The following is a 25,577-nucleotide window of genomic DNA, read 5'->3' on the forward strand; positions in this document are numbered from 1 at the left end:
AGTCCAGGCATGGTGGCTCATATCTGCAATCCCAGCACTTCGGGAGGCCGAGGTTGGAAATCGCCTGAACTCAGGAGTTTGAGACCAGCCTGGGCAACATGGTGAAATCCCATCTCTACAAAAAATACCAAAATATTAGCCTGGTGTGGTGATGTGTGCCTATAGCCCCAGCTACTCGGGGGCTGAGGCAGGAGGATCACTTGAGCCTGGGAGGTCGAGGCTGTAGTGAGTCACGTTTGCACTACCGCACTCCAGCCTAGGTAACAAAGCAAGGCCCTATCTCAAAAATAAATAATTAAATAAGCCAGTAACAAAAAAACACATATTGTACAATTCCACTTATATGAGGCATTAAAGTGGTCAAACTCATAGAGAAAGTAGAATGGTGGATGCCAGGGTTTGGAGGAGGGGGAAAAGGGAGTTATTGTTCAATGTAGACAGAGCTTCAGTTTTACAACATGAAAAAGTGCCACAGAACATCTGTTGCACATGGCCAGGCGCAGTGGCTCACACCTATAATCCCAGCACTTTGGGAGGCCAAGGCAGGTGGATCACTTGAGGTCAGGAGTTTGAGACCAGCCTGACCAACATGGTGAAACCCTGTCTTTATTAAAAATACAAAAATTAGCTGGGCGTGGTGGTGGGCACCTGTAATCCCAGCTATTTGGGAGGCTGAGGCAGGCGAACTGCTTAAACCCGGGAGACGGAGGTTGCAGTGAGCCGAGATCGCGCCACTACACTCCAGCCTGGGCAACAAGAGCAAAACTCCGTCTCAAAACAAACAAACAAAAAAACAAACAAAACTGTTGCACAATAATATGAATATAGTTAACACTAGCAAATTGTACAGTCAAAATTGGGGGTAAATGTCAGGTTACGTGTTTTTGTGTTTTTTTTTTTTTTTCTGAGACGGAAATCTTGCTCTGTTGTCCAGGCTAGAGTGCAGTGGCGCAATCTCGGCTCACTGCCAGCTCCACCTCCCAGGTTCACGCCGTTCTCCTGCCTCAGCCTCTCGAGGACTACAGGTGCCCACCACCATGCCCAGCTAATTTTTTGTATTTTTAGTAGAGACAGGGTTTCACCGTGTTAGCCAGGATGGTCTCAATCTCCTGACCTCGTGATTCACCTGCCTCGGCCTCCCAAAGTGCTGGGATTACAGGTGTGAGCCACCGCGCTGGGCCAGGTTATGTATTTTTTTAAAATCACAATTTAAAATTTAAAAATAAAGGTTTTTTTTTTTTTTTTTTTGAGATGGAGTTTCGCTCTTATTGCCCAGGCTGCAGTGCAATGCCAACATCTTGGCTCACTGCAACCTCCGCCTCCCAGGTTCAAGTGATTCTCCTGTCTCAGCTTCCCAAGTAGCTGGGATTACAGGCATGCGCCACCATGCCTGGCTAATTTTGTATTTTAGTATAGATGGGGTTTCACCATGTTGGCCAGGCTGGTTTCAAACCCCTGACCTCAGGTGATCCACCGCCTGTCCTCAGGTGATCTGGCCTCCCAAAGTGCTGAGATTACAGGTGTAAGCCACCACGCCTGCCCAAAAAAAAAAGGTTTTTAAATGCTTAAGCAAATCGGGGATTATATGGTATTTGGTTTGTTACCTCCAGCTTTCATGAATTTATGTAATATTTCATAACAATATTGTAGCCAGGCAGAGCGGCTTGTATGTGTAATCCCACCTACTTGGAAGGCTGACACAGGAGGAGTGCTTGAGCCCAGGAGTTGGAGGCTGAAGTAAACTATGATTGCACCACTGCACTCCAGTCTGGGCAACAGATACTCTAAAATAGATAATAAATAAATAAATATGTTAAAAAAACATTTAAAGTAGCTATTTTTTGTTTGTTTGTATTTGAGATGGAGTCTCACTCTGTCACCCAGGCTGGAGTGCAGTGGTGTGATCTCAGCTCACTGCAACCTCCACCTCCTGGGTTCAAGGGATTCTCATGCCTCAGCCTCCCAAGTAGTTGGGATCACAGGAGTGCGTCACCACGCCCAGATAATTTTTGTATTTTTAGTAGAGATGGGTTTTGCCATGGTGGCCAGGCTGGTCTTGAACTCCTGGGACTCAAGTGATCCACCTGCCTCAGCCTCCCAAACTGCTGGGATTACAGGCGTGAGCCACTGCAACCTGCCTAAAGTAGCTATTTTTTAATGGATAGATTTCTGTACTTTTCAGGCCTAACATGAAAACAGTACAGAATTGTGCTCTGTGTTCCTTTGGGCATTCAATATCAAAGTTTCTCACTTGCTTGTAAAAAATCAGGAGTTAATTACATAATTGTATTGAAATAGCCAAATGTGAAATATAAAGGAATTGACAAATCAGAGATTAATTCCACATTTTAAACATCACCAAATAATGTCAACAAAACAACTATGAACTTTTAATTGGAACTACAGTTTTCTCACAGATTTTCATTAAAAGGCATCTAGCCAAGTAAAATCACTTAGATCTCACCTTTGTTTCTTTTGAAGGAACTGTCAGGGCAAATACCGTTTGCCTATGGCGACGAAATACAGTACTCTACTGTCTTTTTGCTTTGTGTTTCAAGGCTGTCACAAAATTTCTTTTCTCCAGTTGAACAAAAGAGAAAATTGCATTTTCGTCACTGAACAAACACTTATTGAGCACAGTGCCTACTGTGCCAGATTACCAAATTCTTGATCTTAAGTTACCAAATTACCTACTTTGGGAAAACACTGAACCAGGAGCCTGTATGACTAAGTTCCGGCAACTGCCAGAACTTCCCAGCGAAGTCATTATACCAGTCATGAGATCTGCCTTCTAGCTCATTCTTCGATCAACATGTATGATTCAGGAGGAGCTGCTTGTTGGTGAAACAAATTTCAGAATCACTGTTAGGCTAACAAAAAGGAAAATCCATACTTTGTATAATCAAATAAACGTTTTATAAACTACCTCCCAAGTCGTTCAAAATCACTTCCAAAATTATCTTAAACTGTTTATTTCTATCTCCTGCTTATTCACGTCAGGAGACAGTAGATTCCGGTTTTACTTAATTTAACTGAAAGCTGTCTAGGTGTTAACTCATATACCAGCTCATTTGTCGACAGTTTCTTAACGTTATGATCAGGTATGTTGAATTTAGTGATTAGCAACCTAAGTGATGTTTACTTAATTGTATTAATATGCACATTTCCAGACTACTTCTTACATTATGAAGGTTGGTATCACGTGAAAAACAGGCAATTTCATGTTTACTTCCACCCCACCCCCGTGACTCTGCCAGGCACCAGGATCCAAACACATCTGCCTTACTCACCTTCCTTGGGTTATCTCCTTGCAGGACGAGTGGCCACACCCAGGGTGTAGGGAAACCCGTCACTTGGTCCTAGCTGGTTAACCCCATCCTTGCACAACAAGCACGTCAATGGGAGCGGTATCAGCTACTTTCTTATAGGTGAATTACCATTTCTTGAAATGGGGTTTCGGCTCCCTAATCTGCACTTTTTTTCCTACCAGTTTGGAGAAACAACAGGGAAGGACTGGATTTGCAGGTATTGCCGGAGCCAGAGAGAAGCCCAGCCACTGTCACCCTGGACTCTAGCCTCGCCTCTCTGGGTCTGGTGGTGAGGGGCTTCAGCAACTGGTGCCCGGTCCCCGCAGAGGGTCCCACTCTGAACTCCAGATTTACAGACTGTCCTAGGGCCGTGATGAGGATTAAGACAACACAATTAAGAGCACTCTGACTACAGAAGCATGATTTAAAGCTCCACAACCCTGCAATAACCATGAACAAAAATAAAAAATGACTAGTCCGCCAGGCACGGTGGTTCATGCCTGTAATCCTAGCACTTTGGGAGCCCGAGGGAGGCAGATCTCTTGAGCCCAAGAGTTCAATAACTGCATGGGTAACATAGCAAGACTCTGATCTACCAAAAAAAAAAAAAATCAAAAAAATTAGACCGGGCACGGTGGCTCACACCTGTAATCCCAGCACTTTGGGAGGCCGAGGCAGACAGATCACCTGAGGTCAGGAGTTCAAGACCAGCCTGACCAACATGGTGAAACCCCACCTGTACTGAAAAATACAAAAATTAGCCAGGCATGGTGGCAAGCACTTGTAATCCCAGCTACTCAGGAAGCTGAGGCAGGAGAATCGCTTGAACCAGGGAGGCGGAGGTTGCAGTGAGCCACATCATGCCACTGGCCTTCAGGTTGGGTGACAGAGCGAGTCTCTGTCTCAAAAAATAAATACAAAATTTAAAAGCCAGGCGTATTCCACGCCTGTGGTCCCAGCTACTTGGGAGGCTGAGGTGGGAGGATAACTTGAGCCCTGGAGGTCGAGGCTGCAGTGAGCAATGATCACGCCACTGCACTCCAGCATGCAGGACAGAGCCAGACTTTGTCTCAAAAAAGCAAAAACAACTGGCCAGTGTATGAGGGGCTCGCGTTTTTTGTTTGTTGAGAAGGAGTCTCGCTCTGTCGCCAGGCTGGAGTGCAGTGGCGCGATCTCGGCTTACTGCAATCTCTGCCTCCTAGGTTCAAGCAATTATCTGCCTCAGCCTCCCAAGTAGCTGGGATTACAGGCGCCTGCCACCACGCCAGGCTAATTTTTAAAATATTTTTAGTAGAGATAGGGTTTCACCATCTTGGCCAGGCTGGTCTTGAACTCCTGACCTCGTGATCCACCCCCTCGGCTTCCCAAAGTGCTGGAATTACAGGCGTGAGCCCCCGCGCCCGACCAGGGGCGTGTGTTTTTTAAAACATGGGACAGGGAACTGTGCTTCACAATCACCACCAGGTGTCGCGACATCAGGTGCCATGCCGTCCCGCTTCTGAGGCGCGGCGGCCCACTCTGGGAGGCCGAGGCGGGTGGATTACCTGAGGTAAGGAGTTCGAGACCAGCCTGGCCAACATGGTGAAACCCCGTCTCTACTAAAGATACAAAAAATTAGCGGGACGTGGTGGCGCATGCCTGTAATCTCAGCTACTCGGGTGGCTGAGGCAGGAGAATCACTTGAACCCGGGAGGCGGAGGTTGCGGTGAGCCGAGATCGCGCCATTGCACTCCAGCTTGGGAAACAAGAGCGAAACTCCCTCTCAGTAAAAAAAAAAAAAGAAAAAAAAGGAAAAAAAACAAACACCCTCCTCCTTCTCCCGCCGGAAATACCCTCTTTCAGGAAGGCGCGCCCGTGCGGCGCACGCGCACTCAGTTACTTAGCAACGTCGGCGCTAAACCACCCCAGGCGGAGCCCAGCAACAATAGAGTCACTGCGTCCCCCACCAATCAGCGCCGACCTCGCCTTCGCAGGCCTAACCAATCAGTGCCGGCGCTGCAAGGAAGTTTCCAGAGCTTTCGAGGAAGGTTTCTTTAACTCGAATTCATCCGCCCTATAATTTTCTTATATTTTCCTAAAGAAGGAAGAGAAGCGCATAGAGAAGAAGGGACATAATTTGTTAGGATCCTTCCTTACGGCTATGAGGAATTTGTGGCTCAGTTGAAAAGCCTAAACTACGTCTCGGGAGTTTGGGCGCGGCGAACTACTTTCAGCGGCGCACGGAGACGGCGTCTACGTAAGAAGTGATAAGTGACGCAACACACGTTGCATAAATTTGCGCTCCGCCAAACGGGAGCATTCAGGGGCGGCTGGCTTTGTTGGGTGTGCTTGGGTTGGTGTTTCTGCGGCTGACCGTGATTGGTGATTCGCAGCATCCTCGTAACCGCTAACAGGTACTGTCCCGCAGCCATTACGACCTCCGGGGGCGTGAGAGGGGGGAATGGGTGAAGTCAAGCTGGAGGTTTCTTGGGGTTGGGTGGGCCGCTGAGGGGAGGGTGTGGGGGAGGGGAGGGCGAGGTGACGCGGCGCCGGGCCTTTCTGGGAGAGTGGGCCTTGTTGACCTGAGGGGGGCGAGGGCGGTTGCCGCGCGCGCGCGGAGGGAAACTAACGGACGTTTAACCGACGGCGATTTCCTTGCGTTTACTTCGGGGGAAGGCGGAAAAGAGGTAGTTTGTGTGGCTTTTGGAAACCTTAAGAGAGGTACCCCTTGTGTTTCAGTGGGATTTTTACTTCGCGAGTCTTGTGGGTTCGGTTTTGTTTTCAGTTTACCTAACACCGTGCTTAGGTTTGAGGCAGATTGGAGTTCGGTCGGGGGAGTTTGAATATCCGGAACTGTTGGAGAAAGCTGTGGACGCTTGTTAGCGCTCTGGATTCTCCGCCGTTGACGTTGAAACCTTGAGTGACGAATTTCGTATTAAGTGACAGCCTCGTATAAGTGGGGGGAGATTTGCGGAATGTTAACGTGTTTAAGGCATTTTGAAGGAATAGTTGCTAACTTTGAAGCATATTAGATGAAGCAAGAAATACAATAATCCTGAGATGACACGCTTATGTTTTACTTTTAAACTAGGTCAAAATGCAGATCTTCGTGAAGACCCTGACCGGCAAGACCATCACCCTTGAGGTGGAGCCCAGTGACACCATCGAAAATGTGAAGGCCAAAATCCAGGATAAGGAAGGCATTCCCCCCGACCAGCAGAGGCTCATCTTTGCAGGCAAGCAGCTGGAAGATGGCCGCACTCTTTCTGACTACAACATCCAGAAGGAGTCGACCCTGCACCTGGTCCTGCGCCTGAGGGGTGGCTGTTAATTCTTAAGTCTTGCGTTTGCAGTGCCCAGTGATGGCATTACTCTGCACTATAGCCATTTGCCCCAACTTAAGTTTAGAAATTACAAGTTTCAGTAATAGCTGAACCTGTTCAAAATGTTAATAAAGGTTTCGTTGCATGGTAGCATACTTGGTGTTTTGTCAAATTCTGTAGTGATGTGTGGGTACACTTAAAACTAGTGAAAATGTCGAGGGGGAGGGATTTAATTTTGAGATTGGTATTGTGCCCAAAGTGAAGTCACTTGACTCTGGAGTACAATTGGGTGAGCTCAGGGGTAAGAGCCTTCTTTGCTATAAGTCATTACAAGTTAGGATCCTGGATTAATGGCGAACTTTCTGAAGCTCGAATTTAAAGTCTGTTGGGAGGCCGAGGCGGGCGCATCACGAGATGGAGACTATCCTGGCCAACATGGTGAAACCCTGTCTAATTAAAAAAATTAGCTGGGCGTGGTGTCGCATTCCTGTAGTTCCAGCTACTTGGGAGGCTGAGGCAGGAGAATCACTTGAACCTGGGAGGCAGAGGTGGTAGTGAGCCGAGCTCGTGCCACTGCACCCCAGCCTGGTGACAGAGCAACACTCCATCTCAAAAAGTTGGATAGGCAGGCTTTTTTTAAAAGGTCTTGCTCTGGGCCGGGCGCGGTGGCTCAAGCCTGTAATCGCAGCACTTTGGGAGGCCGAGACGGGCGGATCACGAGGTCAGGAGATCGAGACCATCCTGGCTAACACGGTGAAACCCCGTCTCTACTAAAAAATACAAAAAATTAGCCGGGCGAGGTGGCGGGCGCCTGTGGTCCCAGCTACTCGGGAGGCTGAGGCGGGAGAATGGCGTGAACCTGGGAGGCGGAGCTTGCAGTGAGCTGAGATCCGGCCACTGCACTCCAGCCTGGGCGACAGAGCGAGACTCCGTCTCAAAAAAAAAAGGTCTTGCTCTGTAGTCCAGACTGATATACAGTGGCACATTGATAACTCACTGTATCATTCCTGGGCTCAAGTGATTGCAGGCATTTTCTTTACATTGAAGGAAAGCAAATGTGCCTGCCTAGACCTAATCAAAGATGGCTGGAGAAATAAAGTTTTGACGCTGCTTGAATAGTGGTAACTGCTTTCAATTCTGCAATTACTGAGTGACTATCAGTTGTGTGTTTATTGCTCTGTAGTGTATTACAGCAAAGTGTTTAACCTGGGTAGTAATACGGGACCATAGTGTCTCTGCTGTATATGTTTTAACTGATGAGCCAAGAAGCAGCTAATCAGAGTATGGAGGAAGACTGGCTGTGGAGAAAGATGGCTTGCAGGTACTTAATGTTTAAAACGGTATCCTGATGTAAGACAATCTTCCTGATCTTGATGAATTAGGTGACAAATTAGAGTGGTTCCTCACACTTTTTTTTTTTTTAAACTCACAATCTTACTCTTGCCCCAGACTGGAGTGCAATGGTGCGATCTTGGCTCACTGCAACCTCCACCTCCCAGGTTCAAGCAGTTCGCGTGCCTCAACCCCCCACATAGCTGGGGACTACAGGGGCACACCAGCTAATTTGTGTATTTTCAGTAGAGATGGGATTTTACCATGTTGACCAGGTTGGTCTCAGACTTTTGGCTTCAAGTGATCCGCCCACCTTGGCCTCCCAAAGTGCCTGGATTATAGGCATGAGCCACCACACCTGGCCACCCTGTTGGTTCTTAAGGACTAACAGCTTAACTTTATTGTGAAAAGATTGCAGCAACAAATGAGATTTTACCTGTATTTGGTAAAAATGCTTATCCTTGTCTCAGTCTGGCAACATAAGCAGTTCTTAGGCTTCTATGCCAATGGATACTAGGCAGTAATACATGCACAGTGCTAATAGAAAATATTTGAGGGAGTAAGGGTGTACTAAGGAAGTTCTCAATCCTCCCCCTTCACTATCTTCTGTAATATAACTTCAGTAAATGTGATTTTTGGCACAAAATTGGGAGTGGTGTGGGGACCCGTGTTTGTTTTTTTCAGGTTTATAGTAGAGAAATAACATTTTCTGGTACTAAAACTGGCATGGTTTAAGCGCATACTTAGGACTTTAAATCACTGGCCAGTTAATCTCTAGTGGTTTGGCATGCAAAAAGTACCCATGGGTATATTACACAAATGCAGGAATAGCATATCTATAAATACGCCTTTGATATTCATGGTGTACCTGAGAATGGTTTCACACATAATTTTAGGTAATCTGCCTTAGTCACTCTGGTTTTACCGTTCTTTGCCCACAGTTCCTGTCTCATAACTTCTATAGCCCTTGTTATAGTCATGTTGGGTGTGTGAGGCCACAGGAAACTCACCTAACTTGTGCCCTTTTACCTTCCCTAAGACAGGACTCCTAATCTTCCCCTACCTTTCTGTGAGTCCTAAGACCCCCATTTCAGAGAGAGTTCTGTCCTATACCCTGGGGAAAGGAATGCTGTCATCATGAAGCCTCCCTAGAAAACCAAGAGGACTGAGTTTGGATATCTAAACACATGGAGGTTCCTGGAGGATGGCACACCCAGGCAAGGCATTAAAGCTTTGCACCGCTTCCCCCATACCTTGTCCTATGCATCGCTTCATCTGAGTCCTTTGTAATATCTTTATAACAAACCAGTAAACGTGGCCAGGCATGGTGACTTATGCCTATAATCCCAGCACTTTGGGAGGTGGAGGCGGGAGGATCATTTGAGGCTAGAGCTTGAGGTCAGACTAGGCAATTGGCTCTTTACCAAAAAAAAAAAAAAAAAAGTTTAAATGGGCATGGTGGCATATGCCTGTAGTCCTAGCTACTTGGGAAGCTGAGGTGGAAGGATTGCTTGAGTTCAGGAGTTCCAGATCAGCCTAAAACAGCAAGATCTTGTCACTAAAAACCTAGCTCTTCAAACCTGGAAAATTAGAACATTTCACTGAATACCTAAAAACTATTATCTGGGGCAATAGGGCTTAAAATACTGTACAGTCATTTCTCCCAAAGCATCGCTGTCTGACACGATAGGCTCATAGGTCTGTAGTCTGGTGAATCCTTCAGAAGAAGATTCAGCTATTGCTCTTTAGTTCTCTTTTGGAATCTCTTATTTTCTTTTTTCTTTTTTTTGGGGGGGGGGGGAATCAATCTTATTTTCTGTAGAGATCCCCCTCTAAGTAATTCATGGATCTCAGCAAATTCAGTTTGCACACAAATGAATTTGAGCAATTTTGAGACAGAGTCTCACTCTGTAGACCAAGCCAGAGTGCAGTGGCACGATCTTGGCTCACTGCAACCTCCGCCTCCCAGGTTCAAGCGATTCTTGTGCCTCAGCCTCCTGAGTAACGGATTACAAGAGTGGTCACCACACCTGGTTAATTTTTGTATTTTTATTTGGTTTTTTTTTTTTTTTTTTTTTTTTTTTGAGACGGAGTCTTGCTCTGTCGCCCAGGCTGGATTGCAGTGGCCCGATCTCGGCTCACTGCAAGCTCCGCCTCCCGGGTTCACGCCATTCTCCTGCCTCAGCCTCCGGAGTAGCTGGGACTACAGGCGCCCGCCACCACGCCCGGCTAGTTTTTTGTATCTTTTAGTAGAGACGGGGTTTCATCGTGTTAGCCAGGATGGTCTCGATCGCCTGACCTCATGATCCGCCCGTCTCGGCCTCCCAAAGTGCTGGGATTACAGGCTTGAGCCACCGCGCCCGGCCTAATTTTTGTATTTTTAATAAAGACAGTGTCACCATGTTGGCCAGGCTGGTCTTGAACTTCTGACTTCAGGTGATCCACCTGCCTCGGCCTCCCGAAGTGCTGTGATCGCAGGCGTGAGCCACCACACCTGGCCAGGGAAAGGCTCTTTAAAATATGTGTTGGAGGCCTGGTCTATGGCCTGATGCCAGTCCAAAATAGTTTTTGTCAGCTCTCAAGTAAATAAAAATGAGAACAGCGGCCAGGTGCGATGGTTCATGACTGTAATTGCAGCACTTTGGGAGGACGGGGTGCGGGGGGTGGGGGGTCGTGCGGATCACAAGGCCAGGAGTTCGAGACCAGCCTGACCTACATGGTGAAACCCCGTCTCTACTAAAAATACAAAAAATTAGGTGGATGTGGTGTCACGCGCCTGTAATCCCAGCTACTCAGAAGTGTGAGGCAGGATAATTGCTTGAACCCAGGAGGCAGAGATTTCAGTGAGACATGTCCTCTGTAAAAATGTTGTGGTCTAATGGTTTTGTGTGGCTCTGAATACAAGACTTCTTGAGCCAAATCTGGCTAACTACTTACAAGCTTGTAACGTTGGGCAACTAATTTATCCTGTCAGTACATCAAATTCCTCATCTATAAAAATTGGGTTAATTACACCTGTCTCAGAGTAGTTATAATTACATGTGAAGTACTTAAAACAATGTTAAAAACTTGGCCAGGTGAGGTGACTCATGCCTGTAGTCCCAACTACTTGGGAAACAAACAGAATGGCTTGAGCCCAGGACAGGGCTGCAGTGAGTTACGGGTAATGCCACTGCACTGCACTCCAGCCTGGGCAACAGAATGAAACCCTGTCTCTAAAAACAAATCCAAAAACCCCACACACTTGCATAGTGCTTAATATGCTATTTTTTGTAATAAAATTACCAATCAAAAAGAGATGATAGGTTGGGCGCTGTGGCTCACACCTGTGTAATCTCAGCACTTTAGGAGCCCGAGGTGGGAGGATCGCTTGAACCTGGTAGTTTGAGATCAGCCTGGCGACATAGTAAGAACTCATCTCTACAAAAAATAAAATAAAACAATAATAATAAGGCAGGAGGATCACAGCAACGAGGTTAAGACTGTAATGAGCTGTGATCTTGCCACTGCACTACAGCCTGGGTGATGGGAATGAGACCTTATCTAAAAAAAAAAAAAAAAAAAAAAAAGGTGGTAATGCAATAAGTAAACTGAATGAAGGTGATGGGAACTTCATGGGGCAATATCCAATAGAGTAAAAAATGCTATAGGAAAAAAAATATGCCTAAGCACAAAGACGGGTGGGCCACTGTTAACAATGGTTGCTTCAGGAGAATAGAGGAGTAGTTTTAAAGGCGGGCATATTTCAGCTCCTCTCTAGATATTCTTAAATCTGGCACCCACATAACATAAGCATTGTTCACAAGTACCCCATGTTTAACAGCCAGCAATGTAACTCAGCCCTGAAGTCAGACTGTGTTTCTGAATTGGATAGAGTAGACATTTTGCACGAGTCTCTGGTTCAATCTCTATCACTCCTATAGGGCCTCTAGAAACTCTATCTCATGAGACTTCCTGAACCTCAACATACTTTATTTTAGCTATACCTTATTCATTCCTCAAAGAATCTGAGGGGGCAATTCATGACTCCATTTTAATCGGGCCCAGCTAACTCTAAATGGAAGCTTTAGATCCATGTTGGGTTCTGGGAAAGGACCTTATACTTAGTGCAGCAATAATTACTTAGTGATATAAGTACTTAGTTTCCTTAGTCCGACAATAAGTACTTAGTTTCTTCAGTGCAACAAGGAAGTAGGTTTTGAGGTTTTTCCTTTTTTCATACTTTTTTCTTTTCTTTTTTGAGACAGAGCCTCTCTTTGTCATCCTGGCTAGAGTGCGGTGGTGTGATCTCGGCTCACTGCAACCTCCACCTCATCGGTTCAAGCAATTTTCCTGCCTCAGCCTCCCGAGTAGCTGGGTTTTATACTTTCTTAATCTCCCACTTTTTTTTTTTTTTTTTGAGATGGAGTCTTGCTCTTGTCTCCCAGGCTGGAGTGCAGTGGCACGATCTCGGCTCACTGTAACTTCTGCCTCCCAGGTTCAAGCGATTCTCCTGTCTCAGCCTCCCATGTAGCTGGGATTACAGGTGCTCATAGCCACGTCCAGCTAATTGCTGTATTTTTAGTAGAGACGGGGTTTCATCATGTTGGTCAGGCTGGTGTCGAACTCCTGACCTCCACTGATTTGCCAACCTCGGCCTCCCAAAGTGTTGGGATTACAAGCGTGAGCCACCGTGCCCAGCTGATCTCCCACTTTTTTTTTCTTTTTTCTTTTTTGAGAAGGCGTTTCACTCTTGTTGCCCAGGCTGGAGTGCAATGGCGCGATCTTGGCTCACTACAACCTCCACCTCCCAGGTTCAAGTGATTCTCCTGTCTCAGCCTCCTGAGTAGCTGGGATTACAGGCATGCACCACCACACCCGGCTAATTTTGTATTTTTAGTAGAGACAGGGTTTCACCATGTTGGTCAGGCTGGTCTCAAACTCCTGACCTCAGGTGATCCGCCCACCTCAGCCTCCCAAAGTGCTGGGATTATAGGTGTGAGCCACCGTGCCTGGCCTCCCACTTTTTTTAATATCAAAAGTTGGGTGGTGAAGTTCACTCTCCAGCCAGCAGGTCCTAGCCAGCTTCTATAAAATTCTAAAACCGGCCAGGCGCGGTGGCTCAAGCCTGTAATCCCAGCACTTTGGGAGGCCGAGACGGGCGGATCACGAGGTCAGGAGATCAAGACCATCCGGGCTAACACGGTGAAACCCCGTCTCTACTAAAAATACAAAAAATTAGCCAGGCGTGGTGGCGGGCGCCTGTAGTCCCAGCTACTCGGGAGGCAGAGGCAGGAGAATGGTGTAAACCCGGGAGGCGGAGCTTGCAGTGAGCTGAGATCCGGCCACTGTACTCCAGCCTGGGTGACAGAGCGAGACTCTGTCTCAAAAAAAAAAAAAAAAAAAAAAAAAATTCTAAAACCTATTCTAACCACACAACACTAACCAGGACCCGTTTTAAGAAACACCATTATCTTCAGAAATTTCTGATGTCAGTGTTTCCCCAAACTGTATCTTCCAAACATTACAACCACTATGAAAAAGGATGCTGTGATCACAAGGAGCTTGGGAAGTTATCCATTATCTCCCTCCGGAAGACCTACAATGTCCTACAATGTACATTAGCATATTTAAGTCTCCAAGGAGTGCTACCTTATAGGAACTGGTTTAACATTGTTTAACCCAGTGTTTTCCAATTTTCAATTTCACTTATTGAGCCACAGCGCCCGGCCTTACTTTTTTTTTTGATGGGGGAGACAAAGTCTTGGTCTGTCACCTAAGCTGAAGTACAGTGGGGCAATCTTGCCTCACTGCAACCTCCACCTCCTGCGTTCAAGAGATTCTCCTGCCTCACCCTGCCGAGTAGCTGGGATTACAGGCATGTGTCACCATGCCCATTTTTGTATTTTTGTATTTTTAGTAGAGACAGGGTTTCACCAGTTTGGCCAGGCTGGTCTTGAATTCCTGGCCTCAAACGATCCACCCGCTTCAGCCTCTCAAAATGTTGGGATTACAGGTGTGAGTCATTGCGTCTGGCCATCACTCTTTTTTTTTTTTGTCCCAAAGGCTGGAGTGCAGTGGTGCCAACTCAGCTCACTGCAACCTCCACCTCCCGGGTTCATGTGATTCTAACAGGAGGTGACATATTATTATTAATGAACTGTAATAGTTAACTCTTAATTGCACTTACCATGCAATAGGCATTATTCTAAGATTTTACATGCACTGGCTTGTTTGATTTTCACAACTATCCACCCACTCAGGCACACAGAGCTGGGGTTTGAGCCTAGGCAGGCTGGCTCCAGAGTTCTTGCTGTTAATGATTCAAGATAAAATCTCCTGAGAGAATAAGCAGAAGACAGTCACATAAGGATCTGGAAAAGAACATTCCAGAAAATTTTGAGCAAGGCTCAAGTTTTTGAGGCTAGCCGGCACCGAGATATTTGGAGATCCACCTACCTCAGCCTCCCAAGTAGCTGGGACTACAGGTGCGCACCACCATGCCCAGCTAATTTTTGTATTTTTAGTAGAGACAGGGTTTTACCATGTTGGCCAGGATGGTCTCAATCTCTTGACCTTATGATCCACCCGCCTTGCCTCCCAAAGTGCTGGGATTACAGGCGTGAACCACTGTGCCTGGCCATCACTTTCTTTTTTAATGACTTAACATTTTTCATACTTTGAGAAACAGTGTTCAAGCCATGCCCTCTCTCCTGTCTCCATATCTAGTACTACTGATTGTGCTTGGTTCTAGGCGTGTTTCAATGACAGAAACATGCTGCTGTGAATTTGAGGCAGGCTGCACACTGGTCTTGGATCTTCTACTTTTAAAATAGAACAATAGGGCCAGGCGTGGTGGCTCACGCCTGTAATCCCAGCACTTTGGGAGGCCGAGGCGGGCAGATCACAAGGTCAGAAGATCGAGACCATCCTGGCTAACACGGTGAAACCCCGTCTCTACTAAAAATATAAAAAATTAGCCAGGCCTGGTGGTGGGTGCCTGTAGTCCCAGCTACTCAAGGGGCTGAGGCAGGAGAATGGTGTGAACCCAGGAGGAGGAGCACGCAGTGAGCCGAGATCGTGCCACTGCACTTCAGCCTGGGCAACAAGCAAGACTCCGTCTCAAAAAAAAAAAAAAAAAAAAAAGAACAATACAGGCTGGGCGTGATGACTCACGTCTGTAATCCCAGCACTTTGGGAGGACGAGGTAGTTGGATCACCTGAGGTCAGGAGTTCGCTACCAGCCTGGCCAACATGGTGAAACCCCGTCTCTACTAAAAATCAAAAATTAGCCGGGCATAGTGGTGGGCACCTGTAATTCCAGCTACTCAAGAGGCTGAGACAGGAGAATCACAGGAACTCGGGGCAGCAGAGGTTGCAGCGAGCTGAGATTCCGCCACTGCACTCCAGCCTGGGTGACGGAGTGAGACTTTGTCTCAAAAAAAAAAAAAAAAAAAAGAAAGAAAGAAAAGAAAAGAAAAAAATGTATGAAAAAAGAAAAGCAAGACTACGTCTCAAAAAAAAAAGAACAATTCAAATACTGGGGAGACGAAGTCTTGGTCTGTCACCCAAGCTGAAGTACAGTGGCATGATCTTGGCTCACTGCAACCTCCACCTGCCAGGTTCTGAGGCAGAAAATTAAAGAAAAATAAAATTTAAAAGAAAGAGAAATAAATTTTCCTGTATTAGGCTGACTTGTCCCAGAGGTGGCAACAGGCACAGCCCAGACCCAGGAAAAGTCTTGATAATATTATCTAATGTGTTCTGGAGACTCCCAGCACTCCCTCAACATTGGGAGAAGAAAAACAGATTTTCCTTTGTTTCATGGAATGAGTTTATAGATTCTTGTTCTCTGTAACTAATGATTTCAAGTATTCTGTTTTATCTAAGAAGTACAACAAAGGTCACAAGAAGCCCGAGTAGGCCTGAACTACAGCTGCCTGGGCACCATAGTGAGGGTTATAGGATAAGCCTGTGCCCAGACAAACCTAGATAACGGACATCTGGGTTGCTTGGCAACAGTCATGTGCAATCCTGTCTTTGTCCTGCCTCTGTATGCCTGATTTCATGCCACTATAACCTTGCTTCAAGCTAGCCCACCCCCTTTTGTGAAGTGTGTATAAAAGTCAGGTGCTATCTTTATTCCGGGCCCAGTCTTTTAGATATGAGTCAGCCAGGCCTGAGTGCACTCAATAAAGATTCTCCTATTTCAACCCGAGATCTCTCTTGTCCTCCTGAATCCTGCAACAGTTCAAGCAATTCTCCTGCCTCAGCCTCCCGAGTAGCTGGGACTACAGGTGTGCGCCACCACACCCAGCTAATTTTTGTGTTTTTAGTAGAGACAGGGTTTCACCATGTTAGTCAGGCTGGTCTTGAACTCCTCATCTCAGGTGATCCACATGCCTCGGCCTCCCAAAGTGCTGGGATTACAGGTGTGAATCACTGCACCCGGCCAATTTTTTGTATTTTTAGTAGAGATGGGGTTTCACCGTGTTAGCCAGGATGGTCTGTATATCCTGACCTCATGATCTGCCTGCCTTGGCCTCCCAAAGTGCTGGGATTACAGGCGTGAGCCACCATGCCCGGCTTATAGATTATCTTAATCAGTTGCCACTTGGCTGCAGGTTGTCTTTAAGCATATGTTACCAGACAAATTAACAGACACATTTCGACATGGAATTTTTTTTTTTTTTTTTTTTTTTTTGAGACAGAGTCTCACTCTGTCGCCCAGGGTAAAGTGTAGTGGCATGATCTCAGCTCATTGCCACCTCTGCCTCCTAGGTTCAATGGATTCTCCTACTTCAGCCTCCTGAGTAGCTGGGACTATAGGCGCATGCCACCACATCTGGCTAATTTTTGTATTATTTAGTATAGATGGGGTTTCACCATATTGGCCAGGCTGGTCTCAAACTGTTGACCTCGTGATCCGCCCACCTTGGCCTCCCAAAGTTCTGGGATTACAGGAGTGAACCACCGTGCCGGGCCTGGACATGGAATTTAAAAAAATTATCTAATTGGTTGTTTTCTTCTTTTTGAGACAGAGTCTCACTCTATCGCCTAGGCTGGAGTGCAGTGGTGCAATTTTGGCTCACTGCAACCTCTGCCATTTTTTGAGGCAGAGTCTCACTCTTGCCCAGAATGGAGTGCAGTGGTGTGATCTCGGCTCACTGCAACCTCTGCTTCCAAGGGTCAAGTGATTCTCATGCCTCAGCCTCTGGAGTAGCTGGGATTACAGGCATGCACCACCATGCCCAGCTAATTTTTTTTTTTTTTTTTTTGAGATGGAGTCTCACTCTGTCGCCCAGGCTGGAGTATGGTGGCATGATCTCAGCTCACTGTAACCTCCACCTCATGGGTTCAAGTGATTCTCTTACCTCAGCCTCCTGAGTAACTAGGATTACAGGCGCACACCGCCATGCCCAGCTAATTTTTTGTATTTTTAGTAGAGATGGGGTTTCACCATGATGGCCAAGCTGATTTCGAACTCCTGACCTCAAGCGATCCACCCGCCTCAGACTCCCAAAGTGCTAGGATTACAGGTGTGCCCTGCCTAATTTTTGTATTTTTAGTAGAGACAGGGTTTCACCATGTTTGGCCAGGCTGGTCTCGAACTCCTGACCTCAGGTGATTAGCCCCTCTCTTACAGGCCTGAGCCACCCCGCCCGGTCCTGGTTTTGTTTTGTTTTTTCAAAACAGGGTCTCACTCTGTTGCCCAGGTTGGAGTGCAGTGGCCCAATCTCTCTGCTCATTGCAACCTCTACCTCCCGGGTTCAAGCGACCCCTTCTGCTTTACTTTCCGAAGTAGCTGGGATTATTGGTGCCCGTCGCCACACTCTGCTTTTCGTATTGTTAGTAGAGATGGTGTTTTGCCATGTTGGCCAGGTTGGTCTCAAACTCTTGACCTCAAGTGTTCCGCCTGCCTCTGTCCCCCAAAGTACTGCATTTACAGGCATTAAGCCACCATGACCAGCCTGATTGGTTTTGTAAAATACAAAAGTGATAACAAGCTCTTGATAAAAATACATTTAGTGGCATATAAGAGTATCCAGCAGGCTGGGCACATGGCTCACACCTGTAATCCCAGTACTTTGGGAGGCCAAGGCGGGCGGATCACTTGAGGTCAGGAATTCAAGACCAGCCTGGCCAACATGGTGAAACCCTGTCTCTACTAAAAACACAAAAATTAGCCAGGCATGGTAGTGCATGCCGTAGTACCAGCTACTAGGGAGACTGAGGTAGGAGAATTGCTTGAACCTGGGAAGCGGAGGTTGCAGTGAGCCAAGATCTCACCATTGCATTCCAGCCTGGCCGTTGCAAAAAAAAAAAAAAAAAAAGGTATCCAGTAAAAACTCCCCTCTCACCTTTCCTTGTATCCCCAGAAAAAACCGTTTAATGAGAGTATATGTTTTCATTTATTTATTCATTCAACAAATATTAGGTGTTTGCTGTTTTTTAAAAAAATTTAATTTAATTTTTTAGAGACAGGGTCTCACTCTGTGGCCCTGCCTGGAGTGCAGTGACACAATCGTAGCTTACTGCAGCCTTAAACTCCCGGGCTGAAGCCATCCTCGCACCTTAGCCTCCCGAGTAGCTAGGACTACAGGCACCTGCCACTAAGCCAGGCTCATTAAAAAACTTTGTCTTCTTCTTCCTCTTTTTTTTTTTTTTTTGATATGGAGTCTGGCTCTGTAGCCCAGGCTGGAGTGCAGTGGCACGATCTCGGCTCACTGCAACCTCCGCCTTCCGGTTTCAAGCAATTCCCTGCCTCGGCCTTCGGAGTAGCTGGGATTACAGGTGTCTGCCATCACGTCCAGCTAATTTTTTGTATTTTTTGTAATTTTTTGTATTTTTAGTAGAGACCATCTTGGCCAGGCTGGTCTTGAACTCCTGACCTCGGGTGATCCACCCGTCTCGGCCTCCCAAAGTGCTGGGATTACAAGTGTGAGCCACGGCGCCAGGACTTTTTTTTTTTAATGGAGTCTTGTTCTGTTGCCCAGGCTGGTGTGCAGTGGCGCGATCTCGGCTCACTGCAAGCTCCACCTCACGGGTTCACGCCATTCTCCTGTCTCAGCCTCCCAAGTAGTTGGGACTGCAGGCGCCCACCACCACGCCCGGCTAATTTTTTTGTATTTTTAGTAGAGACGGGGGTTTCACCGTGTTAGCCAGGATGGTCTCGATTTCCTGACTTCGTGATCCGCCCGCCTCGGCCTCCCAAAGTGCTGTGATTGCAGGCGTGAGCCACCGCGCCCGGCCGAGGCCTTTTTCTTTTTTTTTTCTTTTAAAGAGATGGGATCTCACCAGGCACTGTGGCTCACGTCTATAATCCCCAGGATTTTTGGAGACCGACACATGGGGATCGCTTGAACCCAGGAGTCGAGACCAGCCTGGACGACATAGCGAGACTTCGTTTCTGAAAAAAATACAAGCATTTTGAACCCGGGAGGCAGAGCTTGCAGTGAGCCGAGATCACGCCACTGCACTCCAACCTGGGCGACAGAGCGAGATTCCGTCTCAAAAACAAAACAAAACAAAACAAAAAACCAAAAAACCAAGCATTTGGCAGGCATGGTGGCGCACACGCCTGTGGTCCCAGCCACTCTGGAGGCTGAGGTGGGAGGATCACTTGAGCCAGGGAGTTCGAGGCTGCAGTGAGCGGTGATCGCGCTGGGGGACAGAGCCAGAACTTGTCTCAAAAAAAAAAAAAAAAGAAAAAGAAAAAGAAAAACAAAAAATTGGCCAGTGTGTGAGGGGCGCGCGTTTTTAAGATGTGAGAGGGAATTGTGCTTCACGGTCACCACCAGGTGTCGCGACATCGGGTGCCGCGCCGTCCCGCGTCTGTGGCGCGGTGGCCTGTCTGAGAAACTGGCTGCAGAGCCCGCTTTTCCTAGCCTACTGTCCGAAAACGCAGAATTTGGGGAATTGGAACTTTGGAGGCCGGAGCGAAAGACCTCTCCTTCTCCCGCCGGAAATACCCCTCTTTTCGGGAAGCGCGCCCCTGCCTTCCAGAAAGGAAGAACCGTGATCGCGCCGCTGCACTCAAGCCTCTGGGTGACAGAGCGAGGAGACCCTGTCTCCAAAACAGAAACAAACAAAAAAGGTAATGGGGGGCCGGGCGCGGTGACTCAAGCCTATAATCCCAGCACTTTGGGAGGCCGAGGCGGGTGGATCATCTGCGGTCAGGAGTTCGAGACCAGCCTGGCCAACATGGTGAAACCCCGTCTCTACTAAAAACACACACACACAAAAATAGCTGGGCGTGGTGGCGGGTGCCTGTAATCCCAGCTACTCGGGAAGCTGAGGCAGGAGAATCGCTTGAACCCGGGAGGCAGAGGTTGCAGTGGGCTGAGATCACACCATTGCACTCCAGCCTGGGCCACAAGAATGAAACTCTGTCTCAAAAAAAAAAAAAAAAAAAAAGGTAATAGGAACATTGCTGGTAATTGCTGTATGAGGACACTGTAATGCCACATTTATACCTGTCTTTCTGAACTTCTATGCCAATGTAAACATGCATATGTGTATAGATATCTCCATATATAGTTACTCCCACCTTGTTCACGGCTGCATTTACACTAGATATACCATTTTCTCCTTCAAATAATGTTATTGCTAACTATGAATGTAATACATGCTCAGTGTAGGAAATTTGGGAAATATAGGAAAAGAAAGCACTCATTATCCCTATGATCCAAGTATATTCAGTTTGGCATGTTTCCTCTTTTCCCAGTATTAATTTTTTACTTAAATAACAACGAATACAATGCAGTTGTAAGGACTCAACCAGCAGATACATAGTGAGTAAAAACACTGAAGTCCTTTTTCAGCGTCCTTTCCCAGCTGTCCTCTTCCCACGCATCTTTTTCTGTACCACTTGCTAGAAGTTTGGTGTATTTACCACCAGATTGTTTTCAATGTGTCACATATGTTTGTGTTATATAAAAACATACTTTAAAAATTATATGTAAATGGAATTATACATTACATACCCATCTTTCTTGGAGACATTTCCATGCTAGCACATATAGATGTGCCTTATTCTTTTCAAACTGCTGCAAAACATTTCATGGTATAGATACACCATATTTTTTTTTTTTTTTTTTTTTGAGACGGAGTCTTGCTCTGTCGCCCAGGCTGGAGTGCTGTGGCCGGATCTCAGCTCACTGCAAGCTCCGCCTCCCGGGTTTAGGCCATTCTCCTGCCTCAGCCTCCCGAGTAGCTGGGACTACAGGCGCCCGCCACCTCGCCCGGCTAGTTTTTTGTATTTTTAGTAGAGACGGGGTTTCACCGTGTTAGCCAGGATGGTCTCGATCTCCTGACCTCGTGATCCGCCCGTCTCGGCCTCCCAAAGTGCTGGGATTACAGGCTTGAGCCACCGCGCCCGGCCTAGATACACCATATTTTATCCTTCTCCTTGCTGATGGTATTTAGATTGTTTCTAATTTTTTACTATTAATACTGCAATTAACATCCTTGTAAATGTCGCTTGTCACAAATGTGCAAGTATTTCTTCAGGATATACTAGAAGTAGAATTGCTGTATCAAAGATTATGTCATTTAAAAATTGGGGATTATTACAAAATTACCCTTCAAAAGACTGTACAACAAACAATGGAATATTATTCAGCCTTAAAAGGAAGAAAATTCATTTAGCAGAGCAGAAACTGAAAAATAAAAAAAGGAACTTCTGACTGGGTGCGGTGGCTCATGCCTGTAATTCCAGCACTTTGGGAGGCTGAGGTGGGCGGATCACGAGGTCAACAGATGGAGACTATCTTGGCCAACATGGTGAAACCTCGTCTCTACTAAAAATACAAAAATTAGCTGGGCGTGGTGGCACGCACCTGTAGTCCCACTCAGCTACTTGGGAGGCTGAGGCAGGAGAATCGCTTGAATCTGGGAAGCAGAGGTTGCAGTGAGCCGAGATCACGGCACTGCACTCCAGCCTGGAGGCAGAGCGAGACTCTGTCTCAAAAAAAAAAAAAAAAAAAAAAAAAAAAGAACTCCTGCTAGGCGCGGTGGCTCATGCCAGTAACCCCAACATTTTGGAAGGCCAAGGAGGGCAGATCACTCGAGGTTGGGAGTTCCAGACCCACCTGGCTAATATGGTGAAACCCCGTCTCTACTAAAAATGCAAAAATTAGCTGGGTGTGGTGGCGCACGCCTGTAATCCCAGTTACTCCGGAGGCTGAGGTAGGAGAATCGCTTGAACCCAGGAGGCAGAAGTTGCAGTGAGCTGAGATTGAGCCACTGCACTCTAGCCTGGGCTACAGAGCGAGACTCCACCTCAAAAAAAAAAGACCAGCCTTGCCAACATGGTGAAACTTGTCTCTACTACAAATACAAAAATTAGCCGGGTGTCATGGCAGGCGCCTGCAATCCCAGCTACTCTGAAAGCTGAGGCAGGAGAATCTCTTGAACGTAGGAGGAACTTCTGACACATATTACCACATGGATGAATCTTAAAGACATTACATTAAATGAAACAAGACAGACACAAAAGGACAAATACTGTGTGATTCCACTATATGAGGTAGCTAGCGTAGTCAAACTCATAAAGACAGAAAGTAGAATGGTGGGCGCCAGGGACTGGGAAAGGAGGGAATGGGGAGTTAGTGTTTAGTGGGGAAAAAGACGGAAAGAGTTCTGGAGATGGATAGTGGTGATGGTCACACACAATGAATATTAATTACTGCTACCAAACTGTACGCTTAAAAATGGCTTAAATGGCACATTTTTTGTTATCGTTGACCACAATTTTTAAAAAGACTGTACCAATATCAATTCCCACCAATACTGCATAAGAGAGAGTATCTAGTCCTCCACCACTTCATTAATATTATACTTTGGACACATTGAGGGGCAAAAACAACACTTTATTGTTTTAATTTGCATGTGCCCGATTACTTCTGAGATTGGATACCTTTTAAATGTTTATTTAACATTAATTTGTCTTGTGAATTATCTGTTCATTTCCTTTGCCCAATTTTAGTATGAATTTGTACTTCTTCTTTATATATTCTAACAACTAATAATTTATCTAATTGTGGTAAATATCGTCTTTCAGACTTACTTCACTTTTTTTTTTTTTTTTTTGAGACAGTCTTACTCTGCTGTCTAGGCTGGAGTGCAGTGGTGTGATCTCCGCTCACTGCAGCCTTCACCTCCGGGGTTCAAGACTCTCGAGTAGCTGGGCTTACAGGTGCACGCCACCCCACCCGGCTAATTTTTGTATTTTTAGTAGAGACAGGGTTTCACCACGTTGGCCAGGCTGGTCTCGAACTCCTGGCCTCAAGTGATCCGCCTGCCTCACCCTCCCACAGTGCTGGGATTACAGGCATGAGCCACTGCGCCTGGCCTTACTTCACTTTTCAATTATGGTGTCTTTTGTAAAAACAGACGTTTTTAATTAAAAAAAAAAAAAAAAAAGCTCCCATCTCTCCAAAAATACAAAATTAGCTGGGCGTGGTAACACACACCTGTTGGCCCAGCTATTCGGGAGACTGAGGTGGGAGGATCACCTGAGCCCAGGGGTCGAGGCTGCAGTGAGCTGTGATCTCCCCACTGCTCTCCAGCCGGGGTGACAGAGCAAGACCCTGTCTCAATCATCATCATCATCATCTGACAATCTTTTCCTTTATGGCTTCTGGGCCAAAGGATTAAATGAAGGTTTAAGGCTTGTTGATAACTATTAATAACACACATTAAAAAAAAAAAACTATACATAACACACATTTGAAATCTACGGCACATTGCCTGAAGTTAGCATGTTGGGTTCTGGTTCTGTCTCTTGCTTGAACAGTGTTTGGAACGAACAGACCAGGGTGTTCCCTCTTCCAGCCTCTGATCGCCTCCCATCTCCTTTGCACTTGCAGCCTCCGACGCCATCTTCTTGGCAACCTCCTGCTTCTGGGCCCAGCCAACACTGTTTTTGTGGTTATCTGCTTCTTGTCCCCAAGCATGAGCTCCCAGATGTGTCAGAATGATTCCACCCAGGCAGAGGCAGCCACCAACTGCCTGGTCAACCGGCATCTCTCTGAGCTTCTACTTTGGCCGCGACGATGTGGCTCTGGAAGGCGAACTGGCCAAGTGTCTCTGGAAGATGCAAAGCCAGCGTGGCGGCTCGCTCTTTTGTAGGACCTGCAGATGAGATGAGTGGGATAAAACCCTGGACGCCGCAGGGGCAGCCTTGGCCCTGGAGTGGAGCCTGAACTAGCCTCTTCTGGGTCTTCATGCCCCAGGTTCTGCTGGCACAGACCTCATCTCTGGGACTTCCTAGAGAGGCCTTTCCTAGATGTGGTAGTGAAACTCGTCAAGAGAGTGGATGACCGCCTGACCTCTGCGGGCTGGCCGCCAGGAACCAGGCCAGGCGACTGTCTTTTCCAAAGTCTTGCCACCCTCAAGCACGACTGGGAGCCTAGCGAGCCCAGCGACCTCTGAGAGGCTCCTTTCAAAGGATCAGCGTTTCTGCCTGCCTGAGCCTCCCATTCCAGCCACTAGGCAGCTTTTTAAGCACCCTGGAGCCCTCGCCCAAGCCTCGCCCAAGCCAGTGACAAAAGAGGGGCAGGGCCTGGGGTGGGGAAATCAAATTCATGACCTTCTTAGGGTAAGGATGTTCCAGGAAGAGGAAACCTGCCATCCCACAACCCCTAGACCATAATAGCATTTATTCCCTCCAGGGATCAACAAACCAGTGATAGAGAGACTGTGGAGCCATTGAAATCTGCTAATTAAGGCCGGGCATGGTGGCTCACGCCTGTTGGCACTTTGGGAGGCCAAGGCGGGAGGATCACGAGGTCAGGAGTTCGAGACCAGCCTGGCCAACATAGCAAAACCCCATCTCTACTAAAGATACAAAAAAAAAAAAAAATTAGCCAGGTGTGGTGGTGGGTGCCTGGAATCCCAGCTACTCAGGAGCCTGAGGCAGGAGAACCACTTGAACCTGGGAGGCAGAGGTTGCAGTGAGCCAATTCCGTGCCATTGTACTCCAGCCTGGGTGACAAGAGCAAGACTTCGTCTCATAAAAAAAAAAGAATCTACTGATTAATGCCTATCTTAACTCCAGTGTCAGTAGTAGCTTTGACAAACGCCTTTTATATCACATGACTATACTTTGCCAAGCATACTGAACACTATTATAATTGTTTCCTAATACCCCATGTGATACCCCCATGCTTCTTCATAAGTTCATAACACATTTAAAAATAGCATGACACCGGGGGCAGTGGCTCATTCCTGTAATCCCAGCACTTTGGGAGGCTGAGGTGGGTGGATCACCTGAGGTTGGGAGTTCAAGACCAACCTGACCAACATGGAGAAACCCTGTCTCTACTAAAAATACAAAATTAGCCAGGCGTGGTGGCCCATGCCTGTAATCCTAGCTAATTGGGAGGCTGAGGCAGGAGAATCGCTTCAACCCAGGAGGCAGAGGTTGTGGTGAACCGAGATTGCATCAGTGCACTCCAGCCCGGGCAACAAGAGCAAAACTCCGTCTCAAAAAAAAAAAAAAAAAAAAAAGAATTAGCTGAGCATGGCGGGTGGGAGCCTGTAATCCCAGCTACTAGGGAGGCTGAGGCAGGAGAATTGCTTGAACCCAGGAGGCAGAGGTTGTGGTAAGCCGAGATCGCGCCATTGCACTACAGCCTGGACAACAAGAGTG

At 46.9% G+C, this 25,577-nt stretch overlaps 1 protein-coding gene across 2 annotated transcripts; it reads left to right on the forward strand.

Moving 5' to 3' along the window:
- The first annotated feature begins 5,298 nt into the window (after positions 1-5,298).
- Positions 5,299-6,765, forward strand: LOC100998924 (ubiquitin). Of its 2 annotated transcripts, none has more exons than XM_021928775.2 (2): positions 5,299-5,701; positions 6,379-6,765. In XM_021928775.2, exon 2 carries the CDS (start codon positions 6,385-6,387, stop codon positions 6,616-6,618), a length of 234 nt encoding a protein of 77 aa, XP_021784467.2. In that variant the 5' UTR covers positions 5,299-5,701; positions 6,379-6,384; the 3' UTR covers positions 6,619-6,765. The 2 variants fall into 2 exon arrangements, with proteins under 2 accessions (XP_021784467.2, XP_031513247.1); XM_031657387.1 differs by lacking the exon at positions 5,299-5,701 and adding an exon at positions 5,778-5,974.
- The last annotated feature ends 18,812 nt before the right edge of the window (positions 6,766-25,577 follow it).

This window comes from Papio anubis, chromosome 17 (assembly GCF_008728515.1).
Source record: "Papio anubis isolate 15944 chromosome 17, Panubis1.0, whole genome shotgun sequence".
Classification (NCBI taxonomy): Eukaryota; Metazoa; Chordata; class Mammalia; order Primates; family Cercopithecidae; genus Papio; species Papio anubis.